General features: G+C 38.0%; 1 protein-coding gene across 1 annotated transcript; it reads right to left on the bottom strand.

Annotated features, from left to right (window-relative positions):
- Positions 1–760: 760 nt before the first annotated feature.
- On the bottom strand, positions 761–13,948 carry TMEM64 (transmembrane protein 64; the record flags this gene model as incomplete). Its single annotated transcript, XM_085307498.1, has 3 exons — positions 761–3,352; positions 7,542–7,697; positions 13,508–13,948. Coding segments are annotated over 3 exons (792 nt in total), but the record flags the coding sequence as incomplete, so codon positions are not given.
- Between the last annotated feature and the right edge of the window lie 6 nt (positions 13,949–13,954).

Below are 13,954 nucleotides of genomic sequence, written 5' to 3'. Positions count from 1 at the left end.
TTTCCTATTCTTCAGATTTGACCTTTACAATGCTGGTTGGAGTTATAATGCTAATCTGTATAAAAATTATAATAGGTAGAGCTCTTGGAGAAGAAAACATTTTCCTTCCAGGCATTTAGTATAAAAAAAGATTTTGATAAATTTGCTAGAGTTGCACTTACCACATGATGAAAGTAGTAAAGTTTCTGGTACCAGGCAGCTGAGAAAAATTCCCTTTTCTATGTCACCTGTAATTTTGCACGTTTTATAAAAACAAATAGACAAAAAACACAGAAATTTCACCAGCATGGCAACATCAAAAAAGAAAAAAACATGATGACTTGCAATATATTACTAAACTGGATTCATATTGTTCTTAGTTCCACTACATCGGAAGACAAAAAAAATCACTTTTCTCTTACTATTTTTACATTCAGAAATAGCAATCTTTAGGTTCATTAACACATTTCTAAAACAAAATACACTTATTCTTTACCAAAAAGGTACCTACAAATATCCAACCTTCAAAATATTTAACAGAATTAAGCAAACTATTTTAAAAAAATTTACTATATTCCCTTGTCAGTAACTCATATGCCATGTGGTTCACTCTGAAATCCTAACTTGTTACTTCCTCAACCTAGTCAGTTTTCTTTGAAATACTTAAATTCAAATAATTCACACTTCTTTGCTTCTTTATGCGTACATATATAAAAATGACACTCCATTGCACTCTTTCCAATACCACTTTGTAGCAACTTGAAAATTTAAAACATATCTCTTAGAGAAATTTAAGTGAATTTATTGTATAAAATTATGATTGGCATGGTACAGAAAAGTTCCTTTTAAAGCACATTTCCCATTAACTTGTACACAAATATTACAAGTATCAAGCAAAATGCAAAAGTCTTAAGAACTAATTCCATACTACAAAAGTGTTCACATAGTGAATTTACTCTGTTTACAAAATGTTATGGAAATAAAAGCACTTCAAAATACAATTTGAGAAATGTTCTTGAACAATCAACACTAGCTTAAGTTAGTTTAAAAATGGAAGGAAAAAGAGATACCCTCCTCAAAACACTATTATTGGTTGAGCAAGATGAAACAAAGTTCAGATTGGTTCATTTATTCAAGGGCTGGTCTTTCCAAGAAATAAATTTTAAAAGTTTAGTTATTAAAGAGCTTAATAATACTCTGATGACAAATAACGCCATCAAAAAGTTATCTGGCTCTCTTGTTTTCATACAGGAGCTGTTAGAGGCAAAGATGGGTAAATGAACACTTCCAGGTAAGTACAGATTACCTCACTTTTTTTTTTTTCTTCTTTTTTTTTTCCTGAGACAATCTGAACTTTGTGGTTTCATCTAACTAGTTTAGTTCCTGAGGTCACATGACCCAAGAACAGAGTCTGCAAAGAATATATATTAAAAAAAAAAAAATCACTACCAAGGACTGTTTAGATGTCAAGTTATTCAAATATCATACATCCCCCTGCTCCCCAGTAAGACTGTTAAAAGCTATCAAATCTCTGCTTCCCAGATACTTTGAAGGCCTTCTGTTCTCCAGACAACAACAACAACAACAAAAAGCTTGGATCCTACAAACAACCTTAAAAAAAGGAGGCACAGTCATACTCTGTTAGAAAAATAACGTAAAAATTGAAGAATGAAAATGTCCCTAAAAACTTGTAACAAAGTAACTACAAAGCAAGCAATACATTACATTAGWTTTTGTACCAGATGACTTGTGTGTGTTTGAGCAATTGAACATTGGTATGTGTATCTACATGAAAGTCACATGTACAAGACTCCAGATTCAGGTATTACAGTTATTTTTTTCTTTTCATCTGCACAAACACACACACACACACTTACTATCAGTTTATCCAGTCTATTCAAATGCTGTGAAAAACAGTCCACAGCATGCATAAAAGGAGCATTATCCAATACAGTGTTGTCTTGCAAAAAAATGGAGTCAGAATTCCTGAGTCTCAAAGACTTTACTGCCCTTCTCCATCATTAGATTATTTTTCCAGGAGAACCTCTATCCTTCATTTCTTCACTCTAGTGAGATTTATAATAGATTGCATCTTTCAAAAATGTAAAGCTTTTATTAAAAAAACATACAAACAGAAGTTAATTTTTAAAGATTTTCAAAAAGAGGAGGGAATTCACTGACAAAATAAAGGCCACCTTCATGCAAGACTAGTACTGCTCCTATCCCATCAATTTTGTTTAAAGGAGAGATTTAGCTCCCTATTCTGGAAAACTTTAATATGTTCAACTCCACCCTTTTAACAAATAGAAAATATTTATAAATAGGATTAACATGGAACAGCCCTTTGTTACAATCACCAAGGTGGTAAAACTAATGCAACAGTTAATTCAAAGAGTCTCCTTCAAGTAGTGCTGGCCACTGCAATCTAYTATAACTTTTATATTTTCCCTTTTACTTTGCATATTACACAGTGTAACTTAAAATGTTATTTAAGAGCACTTCAGTCCCACAACGTAGGATTTAAGCTTGTGTGAATACATATGCATGGCTCTGCAACATTTTTAATGACTTACAAAAATACATTCAACCAGAACTTTATATAGGGTTCTCTCCCACCTCCCYCTCCCCCCCCCCCTTTTTTTTTTTTAATCAAAGATGAAGAGAAAGCCAAATGGCCCCATAATCAGCAAAATAATACACTAGATTTCTGGAAGTAACTGAAAGCTAAGCACATTCAAGAATAACATACATTGAATTGCATACTTTCTCATTCATCTTTATGAGTAATAAAGTTCTACTGCATATAATTATTCATCCTTATAAATAACRCTAAGCAGAAAAATATTTATCTCTGTGCTACTTTTCTCAGTTTACAGAAGCATTTCTCAGTTTATAGGAGCAAACGAAAACTAAAGTGCAAACTACAGGTCATGACAGGCATAATAAACGACCAATGGGTGCAGCCAAATTTATATCTGAAGTTACTTTGCCATCTTACAGTTCTTGCTGTCAGTCACCCCTTGTGCAAATGAAGAGCTGGTCAGTCAGTTTGTGCCACAGTACAACCTGTAGCCATGGGGCAAGSGGGGGGATTTTTTTTAAATCCAGCTGAATTGTCCATAGACATTTCTAGGCAACAGCTTAAGTTCACAAAACCTTACTTTATTAATACTTGAAATCACACAATATTGATCCCTCCCCCAGAAAATGCTACTGTCCTCTTGTTGCATGATGTGGTTGAACCACTGATGCTCGGTTGACTGCCTTTAACAAGGGATGTCTTCATTTCCATTTCACATGCTACAATGGCTGCATTCAGTTCCACTTGAGCTCGGTGAACAACATAAAACATGAGTCCTATGCTTATGACAATCTGCAGGTAAAACAAAGAGTGCTGTCGGATATACAAACTATAAGCTTGAATAGAAAGCAAACATAAAAGTTAGTCCAAGATTCAAGAAGACATCTATTGACTCAGTGTTTCAAAGGACTATGTCAAAAGACATTAAAAGGGAGATTAATTTAATCACTGAGTGACTCYGGATCAATATATGTTACTACTAACATGCCAAATAGCAGACATCAGACAGAACTTAAATATTAGTATGAATCGCAAATATATGCTCTTTCTTTCCATCACCATCTTTCACACATTTGTTAGAAAGTAATCTCTTCGGGTCATCTCTTGGCAAAAATGCTTCCATAAAGAAATGACATGTATTGCTAGAAATCAAGAGTTGTTTTCTAAATAGCAAGTGGATATCTACAATTAGCAAAACTGCAGATAAAAGGGATGATGCAGAGAAAACTAAATTACTTGTCCTCGTCCCTCTCACAAGGGATACGGCAAAAAGCAGCAGTGTTGCAGTGCTCCTGAGATATCAGGAGAAAATATGACAGAACTGAAGTCTGAGCAACTTAGAGGAGTCTGTATGAGAAGTACTTGGTATTGGGATGTATGCTGGAGGGGTGGGGGCAGAAGGGCTGTCCTTTTTTTCAAGGAGGCAATACTATCTAGAACTAGAAATTTGAGTCCAGGACTTTTGCTCTGAATTTTATTACTAACATTTTTCTGAAAGTTCATCAAAAGAATGACCAGAAACAAACCTGTACAATTTTTGCTTAGAAATTACTCATTCTATAGTAATGCCATGCATGCTAATGCATGTGCTGTACTCCTCACAGGCAGTCTGGTTTCARTGAAAACATCAGTTATGGTTTTCAGCAGGGATTCTCCTTAAGGAAGAAAAAAAACAACAAAAACACCCACCGTTCAATCAAGCTGTCTCATAACAAGAGTCTCTTTACAAGAAGTAAGTAAATCCTTCTACATTTAAAAAAATGTTTTATGCAGTAGCTAGAATCTGTAACTTCCTTCAAAAAAACACTATTTTCTTTACAACAGAACCYAGAGCTCCCTAGTCCAAAACTTGAACTTAATTATTAACTGGGTGGGGGGGGGGTATGTTTTCTCTAACATTAAGGACCATCACCTAAAACAGATGTCAGCATATTTCAAGTTGGAAAAGATCTCAGGAAGTCTCTAGACATCCTACTGCTGAAAGCAGGGATGGCTGCAAGATCAGACCAGATCAGAGATTTATCCAGTCAGATCTTGAAAACCTCCAAGGATGGAGTAGCACAACCTCCTTGGGCAACCTGTTCCAATGCCCAACTGTTCTTGTGGTGAATGACACCAGCTGGAATCTCTCCCAATCCAATTCATGACCATTGTCTATCGATCTCTCCTGTGGACCTCCATAAAGAYCCTGGCTCCATCTTCTCAGTGATCTCCTGTAGGTGTTAGGGGGGCTGTTGTAAAGCCTCTCCAAAACTGTCCCTTCTCCAGGCTGAACAAGCCTGGTCCTTCTGCCTCTTCTCATAGGGCAAGTGCTCCAGTCCCCACTACCTCCGCTAAACACACTTCAGTTCCTTAATACCATTCTTGTATTGAGGGCTCAAAACTGGATGCAGTACTCTAGTTGTAGTCTAATGAGCGGGGAGTGAAATCAATATAGTGATTACGCTCCTGTTTCGGCTCCCAAGCTGCTGTTAGCCCCCCCTTTTTTTTATTATTATTATTATTTTATTTTTTTTTTTTGCTTTGCAGGTGACACAATAAAACTCCTTATCACTCAGAAGTTGAGRTACTCAACTTATAATTGGCAGAAACAGATCTTTGTTAGTATTATCTAGTGCTGTACAAGAGGGCTTCTCCTGCAGACAGTAGGCTATTCCACTGCTACAGAAATACTGATCCAAAAACACGTTGAATGCATTTTTGAAATACATCTAGAAACTCTGATCTGACATGACAAAATACCAAGTTTAATCCTACTGCTGGAAAATAAGGCTATAATTGTAGTAATTGCCCTAGTAAGCAAGCAGCATAAACATTTGATAAACTTATCAAATGAAGAGTTTACAATTATCCCAAACTTATTCTTTAATGAAATGCATATAATACTCTCTAAAAAAAAAAACACTACTCCAAATAATTCACGAACAACTGTTTATTAATTCCAGTTATATGTTTCAAAGGGTAGCCAATGTAGGAGTCAAAAAGAGACTATGGATAACAAATTCTGAATCTATAGGGAAAATCCTATTATAAAAGCTTACCCAAATATTTAAATTTGACTGTTTCTAGAAATATTACTGCCAACAGCCTTCAGTTCCCTGGCCAAATAGTTTAAAACATATACACACAGACAACTATGAAAAAAGCTAAATCAAACAGCATTTGTTATTCTGGATACATTCAAATGAACACAAAGAGTTTCTAAAGTATTTACTAGATTAAAACCCATCAAAGCCACACAGCCAGGCAAAGTACTGGGCATATGTCTGAAAAAAGGAGGAGAACAAGCAATTCCTTCACTAATAGACTGCCTTGGACTTAGTCAACCAGCTCCTAAAAATTGCTCTCAAGGAGGTGAGCACTCCTATCCAAACACTGTGCCTCTCCAGTTAGCACTTACTTGAGTTACAGCTATGCTATGCTGGCATCCATACATCCACAAAAAAGACTCAATGTAACTCTAAATTAAATTTAATGAAAAAAAAAAGGGAAAACATTTCTGAAAATCACCTCATAAATGAGCTYTCATAACTAAAGTGACAGGTGATCAAGTAACTTTTTCATTTTTATTAATTATTTATCCCACATCCCCCAAGGCATTTTTTATATTCTTTAAATATATTTTTAGTGATCTGGTCTATCAATGCTATAAATTACATGTTCTATTTAAGTGCAAGAGGGTCTTCTGTGGGGAGGGACAGGTGTTAAACCAGTCCTGGAGTACGCTTATATCTCAGCATTGTTAAACATCAGATTTTGGTCATAAAAAAATGAGGAAGATGAATGACTGCAATACCAACAGAAAATCTGCAAACCATGGTAACTGCCGGTCAAATACAATCTGAAAGTGCTGGCACTATCAGATGAGGTTGTAGCTGCRGCATACAATTTGATTCTGATATATCCATAACCTCAATGCTTACTATAACCTGAGTTAAAGTTTTYCTTTTAAAGAAAAATTATTTAATCRGTTAACCTCTTGAATAGCTATCATACACTTCTCCTGAATTTACTGAATTGCAAGATTAGGATATTTTGATTTAGCCATTAGTAGAACGGTATTTCTACAGCACCTTTCATATGAAAGATCTATGCAAAATTGGGAATATTCAATGCTAATAGTGAACACTGCACAGACTCTGAGTCTAAGTATACCACTTTGCTGTTGGTAACATACAGACTTATGTAGGGATGGTTTGACCAGTCTAAAATTCAGCTGGAGATGACCACAGAGGGCAAGAGAAGAAAACCTGATAAACAGAATTGCGACAGAAAAAGAAAACAGAACACTGAATAACCTCTGCCTTGTATCACATGAGGTGTGAGAGAATTAAACTTTTCTATCAGAAGAAAACAAAACAACAAGACAGTACACTGGAAATCCATTTTGCTGAGTATCTAGTAGTCATTAAATCTGTGAAAAAGAAATGTCAGATCCATTTAATAGAATATACTGAAAATACAACAAAACATATAAATCGAACACTTAAACTGCTACTATTTAGGCACTGTATGCCATATTTGCTTGGTGTTCAGTCTGTAAGAGGTCAGCTGCTTCGGACTACAGAGTTTTTTTTTTTTTTTTTAACCAACAGAGCAGCTAGAAAGCACCAAGACACGTGTGTCTTCCCCACAACAAGCTCTGAGCCCACCTCATTTACACTAGAGGTTGTGCAATCTGAAAGACAAATCAGCAGTGCTGGATCTCTCTGTATTATGCACATTATTACTACTTGGATACAATTTCCAAAGTAAAAATTCAAAGACTGAGATAGCGCTACAGTAAAGAAACTTGCCTGCTTAGCTCCAAAACTGMAATCTGTCTCAAATCCCCCGGCACAGCAGATCAGTAAGAAATTAGAGGGATGAAGAAATATGCTCAAACAGAAAAAGTAGACAACATTGCCAAGAGTAAGCGCTTACCAAAACAGAAAGACTGACATTAATGTTAAAGTCTATGAAAGAAATGACTTTAATTTACCTGTAAACTGAATATAAAATATCCACTAACACTTTGCTCTGCAATCACATCCTCCATGGTACGCAAGGTAGTGCCCAAGTATGAGTTCAGGAGTTGAGTAGGAAGTAGCCCAACTGAAGAAGCCATCAGGTAATTGGGTAATGACAAATCTGTAATCTAAGCAAAAGGAAGTGTAAGAAACCATGCATGGTTTCAATATAACGTGCGTAACTAATCTGTCTACTTCTCCCACAACCACCCATGCAAGGAAATAAAAAAAATTCTTTTATTTCTTCACTTAAACTTTTCCACTGTTGGTGGATCTAAGATAATACAATAAAACAGTATTTGGCTAGTTTCCATCTGGTCATCATTTTAAAATTACTGGGCTTTATTTCATTTCACCTTACATTACACAACATCTCTACGCAAAGTCATTAACTAAGGATGCAATTATGTTGCTTATTTAAGATGTTTACTTTTTCATGGTGAACAGAGCTCTACAATTTATGCTCTTGTTCTCAGAAATAAATTACATTACCAGATATGAAGGTCTAAAGCAAAATTTGATATTTATCATCTATTTTCTTTGCATTTTACATCTATGAAAACTGATAAAGAGGTAATCCGTTCAAAAATGTTAGTGTTAAGTAAGATTTAGATAAACAGAATGGCAGACAYAATCTGCCTCTATATAGGAAATTATATAAAGCTCATTAAGATTCTCTGCCAAAGATATTTTGTATCATGCTTTATTTAGTGAACAAAATACAAATTAGTACACACAGCTATAGTTTTTCTCAGTATCTGCGAGGGAAAAAAAACACGAATAATACTTAGAGAGTTTCCTCTCTGTGTTGAGAAACTTCTCTTTCAAGTCACTAAATACTCTACAAACAGTTTATATGGGAACAAACTAGATAGCATTAGCTAAATTAGTATCAGTAGCTATTGAGAAATATTAAGTGCACAAGCCAACAATCCAAAACAAATTTATGTAAGAAAATGAAAACAGAAGGAAGCAGAGGGTTAAAAATAATGTAAGCATAAAAAAGGAGTTTTTGAAATAAGTGATCTAAGAAATTCTTCCAGATGGTTCAGTTTATCATGTAGCAGCCCCTAAACCTGAAGTCTACATGCAATTATTGACCTTGACAGCTTTGTACAACATCAAAGACGGAAAAGAAGTAGCAAAGTTACTCATTTCATCATGCTGTTCTTAAAATAAATGCTAGTTACTATGAAAGTCACAATGCTGAATTCTCAGAGCTCTAAGCACAGACCACCAGTGGAAAGTCTTCTAGGGGAAGGAAGGGCAAAGGAGGAGGAGAATGCAATGGAACATAAAGATGAAGAATAACTCACTGGAATAAGATCCATTCAGCCAATTCCAAATTTCACACTGCAAATTACAGTTCCTATAGATTTAAATACATACTAGCAACACAAATAATACATTTCCTCTCTATGGAAGTTCAATTTAGATTTCTAATGAAAAAGCACTATGTAATTACATCAGATTTCATACCTGACAGATGCTTTCAAAAGACTTTTTCTAATATTACAGTAATCTGGGCCACGTAATAAGAATGCACAACAGAAACTTCCCTTATTGTTAAGGGAATGAAGGAGCTGCTATTAAAAGTCTCTGAAACACTAACGCTGAGGCAAGAATTGCTAACTAGGACACTGTCATTAAGTCTAATGGAGTTGGAAAACGTCCCAAAGATTGTTTTAATGCTCGTGGGCACCTCTTTCAGTTCTGAATATGTATTAAGAACATTTCAGTTGCAGAGGAACATGCCTGCATGTCTGGATCTATCCTTAAGCAATTGGACATTTTGGGCTATGAAAGGGACCATTTCCAAACAAAGGAGAGGCTGCCAACAGACACACTGGACTGTGACTTATGCATTCTGCTAAAATGAAAGCTAAGAAGAGAGGAAGAAAAAATATGTAGAAGATACTCCTTTAACCCCTGGTTTGCAGGGTTTAGATCCGMAGTGGTAGCCCTTCCTCCAGGAGGCACAGGAAGGGGACAGTAGGTATATAATGCAATACTGGTGGCCAAGCCCCTCCTAAGAAATTTGAGAAATTTTCAATACATCTTGCAGCAGACACATCTTTCTTCTATAAAACTTTATCTGCTCTAGAACTCTGTCAAACTGGGGAAATTTTCTACCAGGATTCTGTTTCTAAAGGAAGCTCAAGCAAGAAAAAATTAACAAAATCCCAAAGAAAGGACAGATGTAATGCTGTTACTGGCCAGACGAAACTACAAGTTAAGAATTACCCAACCTCTCTGGTAGCAAAAGCGCTAGCCAGAAACTCTCTGACTAAGCCTTGGAGAGGCTTTGTCTGGTCCAGCCTTTGTGGATTCTTTGCTGTTGACATCTTTGTTCTCTTCTGTCAAAGAATAAATGCACGTGTCAGAGTACTGTCAGGGAGTCAAATGCCTTGGGGGACTGGAGCAGCCCTCTCCCCCTGAACTTACAAAGCCACGCGTTTCAGATCAGGTAGGCTTAGCTACTGAGAGCAAAGAACAATTCTGATTTTTATTCTGTATCAGTCTTTGCTTTCCTAGAGAAAAAACAACAAAACAAAACAACTGATAGCTTTCCAACAAACACAGGCCATATGTTCCTCTGAAGGAGATAACATTTTTTGAACTACAATTTCACTGTGTGCATTTCTGGAACCAGAGAGTACACTTGGACACTCAGATTTTTAGTCAAATTAGATTTCTATATAATATATCCCTCTCAAGAAGAGAAAAGAAGAAAGACAAATGCACTAAAAATAATTAGTTTTCACAAATTAGCTCCGGGGACCCACTAGCTGGAAGGAGGCCATAACTTGCATACCATGCCTCCTCACAGACCTACCTTCAAAATGTTCAGAGTTGCAAGGGGCGAGGGCTATGCAAGAGGAAACACTTCAGTGAGAGCGACCAGAGCATCCCAACTGCCAGTCCTGGCTACTCGGGTAGCACATTACAGGACTGACAACTACGCTTAAAATAAATAAATAAATAAATAAAAATATAACACCACTCAAAGGAACACTGCTTTCATTTTACAAGTTTCTACGCTTTCCAGAAAAGCGGGTAGCTTCATTACCCTACCGCTCCTACTGCTCAGTGCTTCCTCAAAGAGCAGCAGATTGGTCTTAGGCAGGAAGATGTTAGTGTCTGGCCAGTGAGAAACTAAGAAATTCTTGTCAATTTTCTTCTTATCTCGTTTTAGAAAACTATGATCACCAGTCAAACCCTAGGAAGCCCTCTTCCTCCCATCTCTGTATTTCCATGTAATTCATCCTCATCAAAACCCTTAGCACAAGAACAGGCCACTGAACTTGTAGCAACCCAGTAAGCCCAGCCTCTGCAGATGTTCTGATTCCCTTCTCGCCTCAAGGCCAAGCCTCGGCCCCGGACTCCRTGCGTCACTTCCTCCCATCCCTCTCACTTAAGCGTTCTCAGTATCTCCAGTTTAGGTATAAGTGTAAACATTCATCCACAAAACAAGCAAAGGCCAGTCTTCTGGAAAATTAAAGACTCGCAGCTTTTTTTTTTTTTTTTTTTTCCTTATTCTTGTGAGGTGGAATTGTGGTGATCTAACAAACTGTTTTTTTTTTTTTTTTTTTTTTTTTTTTTTTTTTTTTTAAAAGAGACTTGAGTTCACTGTTCTTTTCCTTATTACTAAAAACAACCCTTCTGCAATTCATCTCATAAGATGCTAGTAAGGGGAGTAGATGAATGACACCCAAACCCCCTTGTATTTTAAATCTAAATAGAACACTAAGTTTTCAGTTGAGTCAGATTTCAAAGAAATCATAGCTCAGTCTATGTGAGTAGAATTTAGTATTCTATACGCAGCTTAAACTTAACTCACAGTGAGAAACAGCTTTGAATTCCCAGATGTGTGCAATATTTTAAAATTTTCAGTAACATAGTCATTCATACCAAATGTTCTTGATTAAAAATTGAATATACTCTTTTATCTGACTACACTGTTAGAATAATAGATCAGGAGTAATAAACACAGCTCCCAAAACTAATTTTAGGTAGCAACATCCAAGTTATTTAGCATACTCAGGAATCTGGTTTTATCTTATTTCCGTATGTGTTATTTTTATGCTGAAACCTTTCACTTGCAAAGAAAATTATTTAGTTTACATTACTTATAGAATATAAGCCACCAGTTATAGCATTATTTTAAAGTTACACAGGCCTGAATACCCTGCGGAACCATTTTTTTTCCAACGGGCACAGCAGAATGCTTACAAAAAAGAAAGTGAAGGAAAATGTTTTAACTTGGTAATTCTCAGGTCAGCTGTATACCAGATTCAATATTGCTCTAGAACATTTGCTGACAGCTTCAAGTGACACCTAGAAGCCACAAATAACCCAAGCATAACAGTGTCCCGTCCCTCCCCCCCGGCCGCTTTAAAAGGGTCACATTGTAGCAGAAGTGTCTTCTGCTAAACCAGAAGCCACCGCTTTGATTCTGGAGGGATTTGCAGACACCACGGCCTGCTCCCTCCTATCTCATCCCACTTACCATACAAATCAAAGCTTYCTCAATCCTGCAGCAATATAAATAAGTAAAATGGCTAAGGTTCTTCCATTCCAAAAATGTTTAAAGGATCTACTTAAGAAGAAATGATATCCCTTAAGTCGCTACAGCTTCTATGGACAGAGATTGCACTCTTGAGACTAACACCAAAGCACAGCACACATCTGAATCAGAAGTTTCATACACAGCAATACACAGYAATCAATGCCCGTGGGAAAGTCCTTAAAAGTCCAGTGTGAACTATCTGAATCTGTTGCCTAAAAAAAACTTAAGGATTTAGTGACCTACTCATTTTCAACCAGATGAAACTGTCAAAATTTAAGCAAGCGCTTCAAAAGTACACAGAATCAGAACTTCAGATGAGGGAAGGCAAGTTTCTTATAAGAAAGTAGCAGACCTCGTTTGTATGATCTCTTATATTAAAACATACATGAGTTACTACTAAACATTTAAAACATTCTGCAATCTGGTGTGCTTTGTATGGATTTCTGCACGTTTGCAGACCTAGCTGGGGCAAAATACACACCCAAAACCAGATTTTTTAGGCAAAGTCTTCAGGAAGAGCAGAGAATCTGAAACTAATCTAATGATCAGCATGAACTCAAAAAAAAAGTGCACTTTATGCTCTTTACTTTCTCTTTTAAAATGATCAGAGATTAGTTATAAGATTATAAACTGTAAATAATAAGTTCTTTAGACAGGCACTAACTTACAAGTAGGAAAGAAGAGCAAGTCCAACACCTTTTCAAACTTAGGCTTAAACTGACTTTAAGTACCCCTCCAGTTTACCGAGTCCCTCTTCAGCTATAAGCTTGTACCTTCTTGTTCTTCCMAAAGCATTTGTCCTCTTTCACGAATATGAACAATGATCAGAGAAAGAACTTTAACCCAYCCACTTCTTTCTTTCCAATACTATTATTTACATTAAGACACTTAAGAGTGATCTGGCAGGCTTGCTCAACTCTCCCTCCCACTCGCGTCACTTTAAAAATTTGGGTATTTTAAAGCCCCCTAGATCTTCTGCAGAGAGATCTTTCTGCACAGCATCTTGGTGTTTCTTTCTAATACTGTAGTTGCAAAAGCATGAAAGCAGGCAGCAATCGTAGCACAACAGCACCAACCAACAAGGTGTCTCAAGGTCCTGCCTTCCTTCCCCCGATAGGCACAAGAGCATTGCCACCAAAAGTAGCTAGTGGGGTTGCTTATAGTTCTTTTAAAAAAAATAGAAAAAAAAAAACCCTAGATTTCCTCATGGTTGGGGCAACCTCACCGCACGGGTCACCGCTTTCCGAGCCGTGCTCCTACCGAGCTTCCCGCGCCGCTGCGGCTCAGGGCTTGGCGCAGCGGGAGCGCGGCAGGACGGGCGGAGGAGCCGCCCAGCGCGAGCGGCCCCCGAAGCCGGGGCGCACTCACCGCGAAGACGGCGTTCTGCAGCCCGAAGGGGATGGGCGTCAGCCGCGCCAGGGCCACCACCTTGAGGCCGCCGCCGCCCTCGACGACGCGCACCACGGCGCTGAGCCGCTCGCTGCCCTGGATCCTCGCCAGCGCCCAGCGCGCCAGCAGCCGCTTGCAGGCCACGTGGGCCACCGAGGTGCCCACCAGGACGCCCAGCACCATCAGCCCCATGCCCAGCACGAAGCCGTAGAGGTAGCCGGCGGCCACGTTGAGCAGGATGTAGCCCCAGCCGCAGGGGAAGGAGACCACGATGAAGCCCACGGCGAAGAGCAGCACGCCGGCCGGGCTGTCGAGGCCCTCGGCCCAGAGCAGCAGGTCCCGCAGGTGCTGGCGCGCCAGGGCCAGCGAGGCGAAGCACAGCGCCGCCAGCGCGCACACGCTGAGGCAGCTCTTGCACCAGCAGGT

This window comes from Rhea americana, unplaced genomic scaffold, assembly GCF_003343005.1.
Source record: "Rhea americana isolate MKP2758 unplaced genomic scaffold, rheAme1 scaffold_0, whole genome shotgun sequence".
Lineage (NCBI taxonomy): Eukaryota > Metazoa > Chordata > Aves > Rheiformes > Rheidae > Rhea > Rhea americana.
Note: the sequence above shows the minus strand (reverse complement) of the source record. Positions and strands in the feature narration are given on the sequence as shown.